An 11,424-nucleotide genomic window follows, 5' to 3' on the forward strand; every position below is an offset into this window, starting at 1 on the left:
AAAAAATAATATAAACTCAAAACATAGAAGGAAGGCCATTTCCCAATTCATTCCATGAGGCCAATACCACTTTGATGCCATAACCAAAGGTATCACAAGAAAGAAGTGATAGATCAGTATATCTTAAGAGCATAGATGCAAAAACCTTCAACAACATATTAAGAAATCATTGTCAACAACATAAAAATATTATGCAGAATGCAAGGGGGATTTAATCACAGGAAAACAGTAGAACATCTGAAAATGAATCGAATAAATCATAACAGCAGAATAACACACAAAAATCACATGATCATCCCACTAATGAAGAAAAATCACTTGAAAAAAATCCAATTCCATTTCATGATTAAAAAATTCTAAAATACTAGAATTACAGTGGAACTTCCTTATAAAAAGCACTTATAGAAACCCATAGCTGACATCATTCTTTTTCTTTTTTTGGTACCAGGAATCACTCAGGACCTCACACTTACTGGGCAGGCACTGTGCCACTGAGCTAGATCCCTGATGGAGACCACTACAAAGTGTCTCCGAGCAGGATTTCATATTAACCAGTTGGCTTTCTGTGTTTGTGAGTTGTCTGAAGCTTAGGTACCCATCTGAAGATGGGCAGTGGACTCATAGTAAGTGAACCTCTATGAGTCACTGGTCACCCTGGGGCCTGTATTGGCCTGTGAAGCTATGACTACTCAAAGGACAAGATAAGGCCTCAGCTTAGGAGGTCTGGCTCCAACCACATTTAACTACAAGGAGACAGCAGCTGCAGGCTCCACACTCCTCCAACAAATACCAACCTAAAGATAAAGTAGTTCTCCTGATTGATGTAATTTACTACTTGGGAAAACTCTTCCAAGGTCCTGCTAGATTCCCAAGTTTTCTGGAGTATCCTCCTCCTTTGTTTGTAAACCAGGTAAATACAGGCTGCCCAGAGAAGTCTTTATCTGAAGGAATTTCTGTCCACTCCTCACTTAAACTGAGGTAACACAAGGCAGGAGATACACGTTTGGGAAGAGTGACTAAAAGCTAATCCTTTTTTTGGACTTGATCTACATTTAGGGAAGGAATTTGTGGAGTCATTTCCACCTTTTTGTGGGAAATCCAATGGCTTTCTCGCCTTATTTATTCTTCTTTGTCCACTTTTCTACTATGCACATCTTTCTAAACGGGATGAATTGTAAACTCTCACTGCTTAATTGCTTTCAGAGATGGACCCCTGTGCAGGCGGAAATGGATGGGCTCACACATGTCAGAATGAGAATGGCATGCCCAGGTGTGCCTGCCACCCAGGGTACCAGCTGTCTGAAGACAAAAGACCTGCGAAGGTGGGAAACGGAAGCTGATGGCTTAATTGTGTAATTGTCTGAAATTTTGTGGTAGTTCAATTTTGAATAGTTAGAGCAGCTAGGGAAAAAATGTGTTTTCACTTATGCTTAAAAGGAACATTTAAATTCTTGTTTGATCACTTCGAAAGGTATTTTTACAATGCTATCAAAACTCAGTGAAATTCTTAGTTACAATTAATAAGTGACCTAGTACAGCTTCAGCATTAATGTTTTTTGTTTTCTATTTTTCATTATGAAGTGAATTCTAGAATTACCATTTCAAAACCTTCCATAACCACACAGGGAGGTTTTTATTACAGGCTTCAGAAGGTAGAAATAACTTTTGAAAAGCAAGTACGTGCAAATGAGCATTCTCAGAAGTTAGGAATAATTAGAATAAAAGGAGAAAGAAACTGTAAATACAAGGTTACACATTTCTGGTTCCTAGAATTAGCAAAACAGACACTTCAGTTCAAAGATGAAAGTGATAAATTATCATGTGACCAGGACTGATAAATGAAGTCAATCCTTTGAGACAGTCTTTGTTTTAATAACTTCTTAGAAATAAAACAAACCTTCATTTTTATCATGACTTTTTTCATGAAATGAGAAGCAGTTTGTTTGGATTAGTTATGAAAACACAAAAATGTTTCCTGGTTTATGGGACTGATAAACATTTTGTGAAACTGAAAAAGAATTAGGCATAAAATTTAGTGTTTCTTTTTCATTAAGCCAAAACTAAGAAAATTTTGTATGGCTTTTGTTAACGTATTTTCTAGCAGAGAACATTTCTGCTTTGGTCTTGTCTTTCCAAGGAATCTGCCTAACTCAAGCCTTGAACAGGATGTTGTTAAATGTTTGTTGGAAAATGACAAATGTATATATCTATATCTATATCTATCTATATCTATCTATCTATATCTTTCAAACATATTTTATTATGATACATTACTCATAGAAAATCTATCTCCAAAACCACTGCCTAACTAGGGGATGGCATGGAACAGTAAGAAGAGAAAACACCAGCCGAAAGGAATGGTGATGAGACCTACCTAATTACAGGGCTGGACATAACCTGGGCCACAAAACTGAAGTAACGCGGGGTAAAACTGGCCACCACTGTCAGAGGAAAAGAGGAGACCAGTGTTTACACTGCCTGTCTTGCAGTCATCAGAGATATAACAAACCATTAATGCTCATATAAAGGCCAAAAATCCGCCTGCCTGTGGCCACATATACTATCTGCTTAAGATCAGGAAGATGCTATTTTATTCACTAAGAATATGATATATTTTCCTAAAGAAAAATTGCCATGATTCTACCTCTATTATTAAGGGGCAAATTAGACCTGCTTTTGGTTTTCTTCTTTTCATTCTAGAGATAGCAGTAGGACATCATAGAAAGAAGTGTTTATTAGCATAAGACCAAAATTAGAGGTCATGTTATAAGCAACTGGTTTATTTACAAATGTTCTTTTCACACAAAGAAAATGGAGCCTCTACTATATTTACTCTTACTGAATGTCAGGGAGTAAATGTGGAGGAAGATTTAGTTCATTTTTATAGTTTACAAATACGCCTTCATTGGAGCTGTGAAGGCACAGCTGTTGTCTCTCTTTCTGCAGATATAAATGGATGCACTGAGGATCTTGCTCACTATGGTCATTGCTGTGTGAACTCAGTGGGATCTTTCACTGTGTCGGCCGGCTGGCTTTGAGCTGGGAGCTAATGGGAAACAGTGCTACGGTAGGGCAACACTTGCAGCGTGGGGACGCTGCTCGGTGCACCTCCCACAGTGGCCCTCTGCCCCCTTCATTGCCCTTCTTCATGCCTCTCTAAGCAGCTCATACTCCTTTGCATGTTACAAGTGTTAAACAAGAGTAATAAATGAAAGAACAACACTGAATATCTCATCAAAGCAAAAGCTCCTGAGACTCTTGTCCACTGCTTAGACTAGCTGTGGGTACTGAGAAGTCCAACCCTCTTCATTCGTAGCTGAGGAAACAGGCGCTCAGAGTCAGACAGAAGATGTAGCGCAGGCTGAGGCTGTAGCTCAGTAGCACAGTACTTGCCTGCTCTCCCCAAAGCCCTGAGTTCAATCCTAGCATGGGGAAGAAAAGGAAAAGAGGAAGAAAGGAAAAGAAAAAAAGATAAAGAACAAAAGTAGATGACTCATTCGTGACCCATGGTGTAAGGATTGTGTCCTTCAGCTTGACATCACCATGACAAAATCAACTTAAAAAGGAGAGATTTGTAGTGGCTTCTGACTTTGTGAGTTTCAGTCCATGGTTTACTGGTTCTGCTGTTCACAGGCCTGTGGTGAGGAAAAAGATGGCAGAAGGGCATGGCGGGGTGAAGCATACTTCACGGAGGCCGGGGAGCACAGGGAAGGACAGTCTGTGTTGGTGCGCTTCCTCCTTCTTCCAGTTCGCTCCGTCCATGCCCCACCTGTGGGGTGGCCTGCTCCCATTAGGGGCATGGCTCTCCTGCTCCTCACTGCAAGCACAATTTGCTGCCCCTGACACCAGATATCTCTGGAAACACCCCACGGACACATGCAGAAGTGTGCTTCCCTAATTTCCAAAGCATTTATCAATTCAATCAAGTTGACAGTCAAGATTAACCGTCAAGACAGATGAGGCTTAATCTCATGACTCTGGTTTTGATCTCTGAGCCCATTGCTATTCTTTCTGAACCATCTGCCTTCCTTTAACACCTCTTCTATGTGACACTTACTAAACATCACAAACATCAATATAATACTCAAGAAAGGAAGCCACAGTGAAGGAAAGTATCTGCAGCAAAAGCAATTCTAGGTTGTGATATTGTGCCTGACACACTGGACACTCGAATGAGTGCCTTCCATGCTGGCCCTTCCCTCTGTTCTTTCCTTCATTGCCATCCACCACGTGTCTTTAAAGCAGCTCACTCCTTTGCCTTCTTTTCAGCTAACTTATTCCTCTACCTCTTTTCTTCAAACAATTGTAATTAATGTCCTCTACTCTTGGTGTACCCTTACCTGGATGCAGTTATGCAATTTAATACGTCCTTTGTTAGGAGTATATTAAAATTTTCAAATGCTAAACTAATAGCTGTAATTGCTGCTGCAGCTATTTTCTTCTGTCTCATCTTATCACTAGTTCACCACTAAGTCTGTTGATGAACACATTTCCTGCTTTTATAAGCTTGGTTCTGGTACTAATTCTCTCGAGTCGTGTCGTCTGTCTCAGTACTTTCCATCCTCATCCATCTCTCTTTCTCCTCTCCTTTTCAAATGACAAAATTAACTTCAATTTTTTATGTCAGATCTTTCATCCCTGCCTCCTTGTTACATCTTGTTATGTCAATAGTTTATTTTCTTCTTTGCATTTAGACTCTATCTTGTCTGTGTCTTTATTATTTCTTTGTCCAGTTTTTACCCATATTGTAACAGACTACCTTTTCTGTGTTTGCAAAGCACAATCATGCTAATTGATTTTGTTATAAAGTCAGTACCAAACTCTCAATGTTAAGCAGCATGGCTGGAAGACCCTATACTGCTTTTGGTTCCTTCAAAATTAAATATTTTTGTTTCTCTTCCAAATCCTGTCACCTCTCCCAGTTCTGCCTTTATCCCAATTTGTCTCTAGCATTATCAACAAAGGGATGCAAAATACATTGACAATTGGCCCCATGTCTCCCATAGAATCATTGGAAAGACCTCACTCTTATTGATATGAAGGGAATGTCCCTGCTCCTGTCAAAGTCCATCTTTTCCATTATGTTCTGGATTCCATCTTATGCTAACATCTCAAGATCTTTGTTTTTCCAATCATTTTTCTCTTTTGGATTCTCTTTTCTGCCTTCTGGATTGTTCATTATCAACATAATGATATGGCCAAGAGCTTTCTATGTCCCAGTGTCAAGTGTCTTTAAATTACCCTAGATGAACCCACGTCCCACCTGAAATTTCATAGCAAAGATTTGATGAGTACAATCAATGTCTCCTCTTTCTGACCTTGCATTTTTCTCATCAGCCCATAGTAGCTAGGTTTCATCTAGACCCCTTGATGATCACCAATGTGCTCTGTGTTGCCGGATTAAATGGTAGTCATTCTAGTTTTATTCTATTTGACCTCTCACCATCTTTGAAAACCATAGATCTCCTTTAGTATTCTTGAAATGCTTTCTTCCCTTCTGTCTCAGTTCACTTCTCTAGCTTTACTTTCCACCTCTGTTGCATCATAATGTCAGATTTATGTTTCCGGCTTTGTTCATTCTTTTCATTATGTGTGAATATTCTTAACTGTGTACTGAATGCCTTGCCTTTCATGACCGGTAGGTACAGCAGATTTGATAGAGCAAAACTGCACCACTGATTGCAAGTCAAAGTCCCGAATATGCGTTTTCTAGTTCCTCACATTTTAGTGAAGTATGCGTTCAGTGATTAAACCAAAAACTCAGTGATACAAAGTCAATAAATGATAGAACTTGAATTTGAACTAAGGTCTTTGAGCTCTGTCTATATAGTATTTGTTCAACTTCATAAAGTATTTAAGGTACTTATGTACCTTATATGTCTCTTTATTGGTATTAACCAAAAAAGAGGAATATGGTGATAAGTACGGTAAATAATTTAGTATTCTTGCCTGTGATCCCTCATAAAGAGACTTTATTAAAGTCCTTGAATTCAGCATTTTTCTTGTCTGCATAAAATTCTGTTCTTGGTTTGGTGATATAATCTTAAAATCTTTGATATATTTCTACTGCTTAGACTAGTTTTGCTGCAGTGCTATTTGCCTTTTAACAAGCAACTAAAAAAGATGGAAGGGAAAATTTACTACTAATTAAGATACAACTTCTTCAAAAGTTAGTCTTTTCTGGGAGGAAGACTCGAAGGAATACTTTAGAGAGAAAAATGTAGATGGGATTTTTCTTTCTTATTAATATTTAGTTTTTATATATGGCCAGATTTTAAGGGTTGAGTATTTTTTAACAAATGTATGAAATAAAATCTTTAGATTCTGACTGGAGCATTCTTATCATCAAGAAAGATGTGATCATTATTGTTGAAGGTTTCTGTGGAATTTACTTGGGAAAGAAATTTGCCCTACAGTGGAGGACATTTGATAGAAATACAGTTTCCCTTGTATGGCATTTATTTCCCTTCTATGACAGTTGCCTAAGTTCTTTCTGTAGTTTTCAGCAGATCACAGTATTTACTGACATGCCAAGCTTGGAGAAGATGTGTATTTTGGTCTTTCAAATTCTGAAGCAAAATAAATCTTTTAAGAGCATAGTAATATTTTGTAGTGAATATTGTGCCCGTCATCTGACAAATATAGTTTACAACATTTCCTTTACCTTTTCCTAGAAAATAATATTTATATTTTTATAATTTTATCTGAGAAAGTTTCAAAACACTTATAATACAGTGATTAAATTCTCATAGTGAGCTATGCTTTAGCTCTCACTATCTTGTGATTAGGAATTATAAAGTTCCAGATATACCATGGTTAGATACATATTTACTGCAGATTTTATTTATGAAGTAAGTAATATATCTACTACTTATAACAAGCAGCAAAGGTCATTTTTAAGGGTTTTTAAGTATGATTTTTAAAGGGTAATAGTAAGCCATTTTTTACTATCACAATCAAGAACTCAAAATTTGAAATTAGATATAAATCAGAGCTCGGACTTGTTTTAATCCTCTATTTTTAATGAGGTTACCATAGTTTCATTTATATACAATTAAAATTGCCACCAGAATATTTAGAGCTGTACTGAGGCAGTACCACAGGAAAACAGCAAGAATACGGAAAGCCTACATAAAATGCTGCATAAGCATCCTTTTTTTCCCCTTGAAAATTTGTGAAGTGTTGGGCAATTTAGTATAGTTTGTGGCACTTTAAATATGAGCTACTCTAGGGATCAAAACTCCAACAACAGCACAACATAGGCAGTAAATAGATATGTGAAAATCAAAACAAATGTAAGAAAAGAAGGCATTGTGGGGACTGTTCTGAATCGGAGAGCAAGTTCTGGGAGCAAAGAGGAAATGCCTGCCTCCTTCCTGCTGAGTGCTGTCTGGAAGGAGCAAACACTGTAACAGTGTGTCCAGAGTCGCTGAGTCATCCGAGTAATGCTTACTGAATAGTTACCACCGGCAGGTACCAATATTAGCTCTAATGAGACAGTGACGAGCAAGCCAGCCAAGGGTCCTTTATGGAACTTAAATTACAGAACAGAGAAAATGGAAGAGTAATGAAAGAATACACACTATCTTGTGCATAATGGTAATAGTTTGACCATTCCTAATTCAAAACTTGAGACTCTAAAATGCCCCAAAATGTGAAATTTTTAAGTACACCACTGTGGAAAATTCTACACTTGATCTCATGCAATATATAGCAGTTAAGATGCAAGTACCATACAAAAGGTTTTTAGCCCCACGCTGCACGCACCCTGTGCCAAGTGTGCAAGTGCTCCAAGAGCTGCTGGTCCCGCAGTTCGAGTCCGTGCTTTACTCACACCGCCACGGTTCCCAGCTGAAACTTGCAGAGAGAGCCAGTTATTTCCCATCTACTTCCTGGGGACAAAGCAGGTGACCCAGGACCCCGCCGCCATTACAGACTGAGTCTCTGCCCTCCAGGCACCAATGGCAGAAAGGAGGTCCTCACTCAGAAGCCCCAGGGACTTCTCTGACTGGGAGAGGCATGTGTAGCCCTCCCTTCTCCCCACCCTGTGAAGAGTGAGAGAGTGCTCCAAGAGCTGCTGGTCCCGTGGTTCGAGTCCATGCTTTACTTTCTCTGGGACTCCCTGGGGGGTCGAAGGCACCGGAAGTCTGTGACTGCTACCCGTCCCGCCTGCATCTGGTTCCTGTATGTGTCCTGAGCTGACTGGAGACACAGAATCAGGTGGTTCACAAACTGTTGACCCTGTAGTTAGTGTCTGGGTTTTGCCTGTACGTTGAACTGCCTGGGGACATAGGTCCACTGGACCGGGATTGTCACACCAGTGCAACAGGAGTCTGGGCCGTGCATGTGCCCTGAACTGCACGTGCCCTGAACTGAAATGCTGGATCAGATGGTCAGCTGTCAGCTGATACCAATGCCCGTATATGAGACCAGGGAAAACTAGATACAAATCAACAACTGCTGGAAATCCCTAGACTAAGTAGCACTTCTCAGAGGTCACTCAGGCGCAAACCTGACCAACAGGAAAACTAGGGACACTAGCGGCCTTTGCTGTGCAGCCACTGAAGAGGGAAACTGAGCTTTCTGCATCCGGTAGCACACATGACAAAACGAAGGACTAAAACACAATCCCAGAATCCACCCACTCAGAACAAGTCCAGGAGACATTGACATAGGAGAACTTGGTAATCACATGCCTGAAATAGCTGAAATGATTGCAATGGAAGTAAAGAAACAACTCCATAAGGCCATATAAGAGATGAGATCAGAAATAATCTCTCAAGCAAAAAAATGAAATGACAATAATAATGAAGTAACTGCTCAAAAAGTCTGAAGAAGAAACATATAACAAAATAGAAGAACAAAGGCAAAGGACAGAAGCATTCAATGAAAAATATAGAAAGGACTTAGAACACATGACCCAGATTCAAAAGACTTCCAGGAAAAACTGCCATTGAAAACTACCAAAACCGATTGAATGAAACTGAAGATAGAATCTCAGACTTTGAAGACAACATGGCAGCTAGCGACCGTGAAAGAAAGGATCTTGTAAAGTCAACAAGGATTCAGGAAAAGTCAATTCAACAGCTGCAAAACGAGGCAAAGAGAAATCATGTATGACTTATACGAGTCAATGAAACAGCAGGAGGCAACACAACTGACATAAAAAGAATATTTGCAGAAATAAGAGCAGAAAAATTCCCAAGCATGGAAACAGAACCTGATATACAGTTAATGAGGCATATAGAACTCCATACAAACACAACCAAAATAAAACTACACCCAGGCATATGAGTCAAGTTCACAGATCTCCAGCAAAAGAACACAATATTAAAAGTTGCTAGAGAAAAGAAACAGATTACCTATAAAGGAAAGCCCATCACAATCATGGCAGACTTCTCAGCACAAACCATCCAATCGAGAAGAGCTTGGAGTGAAGTATTACAGGTCCTAAGACAGAACAGCTTCCAACCAAGACTGATGTACCCTGCAAACTATCCCTCAAATTCAATGGAGAAATAAAATATTTTCATGACAAAGAACAATTAAAGAACTTTATGAGTGCCAAGCCAGCATTACAAAGAGTACTAAAAGATATTCTAGACAGACAAAAATGTGACAGCAATTACAAGAACAACAGTAGAAATGAAATTCAAGAAGAGCAAGCAAGTAAACAGGTAGAAAAAGTAGGAAACCAATGCAAGTAAATAACATGACAATGATAAATCAATGCATATCCGTTATAACTATAAATGTAAATGGCCTCAATTCCCCAATCAAAAGAAACAGACTGGCAGAGTGGATTAAAAAACAAAATCCAATGATATGCTCTATACAGGAAACAAATTTCACTGAAAAGGAAATTCATAGACTGAAAGTCAAAGGATGGAAAACAATCCTCCATGCAACAGGAACCCAGAAAAAAGCAAGTGTAGCTATTCTGTTTGCAGACAATGTAAACTTCAAACCAACAACAATCAAAAGAGATGAAGAAGGTCACTACATACTAGTCAGGGGAAAACTGCAAGAGGATGAGATAACAATCATAAACATATATGAACCAAATATTGGAGCTCCAAATTATATAAGACAAATCTTAACAGGCATGAAGACCCATACAATCAATGACATTATTGTAACAGGGGACCTCAACACCCCATTGACACAAGAGATAGGTCAACTGGACAAAAAATCAGCAAGGAAATAACAGACCTGAACCAAAGCTGTGAACAAAATGGACTTAGTAGATGTATACAGAGTGTTCCACCCACAACATCAGAATACACATTTTTCTAAGCTGCAAATGGGCCCTTCTCTAAAAAAGACCACAACCCAGCCCTTAGAGCATACCTTCTGAAATGCAAAGGAATTGAAATTATCCCGTGCATATTATCTGACCACAGTGCAATGAAATTGGAAATTAACGACAAAAGGAACTTCAAAATCTCCGTAAACACTTGGAATTAAACAACAACCTCCTGAACAACCAGTGGGTTGTTCACAGAAGAAAGTCAAGAGGAAATTTAAAAATATCAACAAACAAATGAAAATGTAAATACAACTTACCGGAATCAATGGGATGCAACGAAAGCAGTCCTCATAGGGAAATTTATAGTGGTGAATTCACATATAAGGAAAACAGAAGGAGAACAAATAAGTAGCCTAATGCTACATCTTAAACTTTTAGAAAAAGAAGAACAAGTCAGGCCTAAAGCCCAAAGAAAGAAGGAGATTATAAAGATTAGAGCAGAAATTAATGCAGTTGAGACAAAGAAAATCCTCCAAAAAATAAATGAATCAAAGAGATGGTTCTTTGAAAAAATAAAATTGATAAACCCCTAGCCAACCTTATCAAGAAAAGGAAGGAAAGTACTCAGATTCATGCAATAAGGAATGAAAAGGATGAAATTACTACAGATTCCACAGAAATTCAAAAGATCATTAATACCCACTTTGAAAATCTTTACTAACATAGGATAAAAAAAGTCAGAAGAAATGAACAGATTCCTAGATACGTACAAATTACCATAGTTGAGTCAAGAAGATATCAAATTCCTGAACAATCCAATATCAATTAATGAGATTGAAAGCGTGATTAAAAACCTACCAACAGAGAAAAACCCAGGCCGTGATGGATTCACAGCAGAATTTTACAAGAAATTTAGAGATTTAATACCAACCCTCCTCAAACTCTTCAATGAAACTGAAAAGGAAGCAATTCTCTCTAACTCATTTCTGGAGGGAAGCATCATACTGATACCAAAACCAGAGAAAGACCCAACCAAGAAAGAGAATTACAGACCAGTCTCCCTAATGAATATAGATGCAAAGATACTCAATAAGATACTAGCAAATAGAATGCAGCAAATTATCAAGAAAATCATACATCACGACTAAGTCAGATTATCCCAGGAATGCAGGGTT

General features: G+C 38.5%; 1 protein-coding gene across 1 annotated transcript in view; it reads left to right on the plus strand.

Moving 5' to 3' along the window:
• LOC102028246 (EGF-like and EMI domain-containing protein 1) overlaps nt 1-11,424 on the plus strand; it is an 83,978-nt gene that overhangs the window by 45,282 nt on the left and 27,272 nt on the right. The window contains 4 exon segments of the mRNA XM_013518593.1: nt 1,204-1,311; nt 1,314-1,322; nt 2,947-3,016; nt 3,018-3,067. Coding sequence (XP_013374047.1) covers nt 1,204-1,311; nt 1,314-1,322; nt 2,947-3,016; nt 3,018-3,067 — 237 coding nt within the window.

The sequence above is a fragment of the Chinchilla lanigera genome, unplaced genomic scaffold (assembly GCF_000276665.1).
Source record: "Chinchilla lanigera isolate Chin_1 unplaced genomic scaffold, ChiLan1.0 scaffold00047, whole genome shotgun sequence".
In the NCBI taxonomy this organism is placed as follows: domain Eukaryota; kingdom Metazoa; phylum Chordata; class Mammalia; order Rodentia; family Chinchillidae; genus Chinchilla; species Chinchilla lanigera.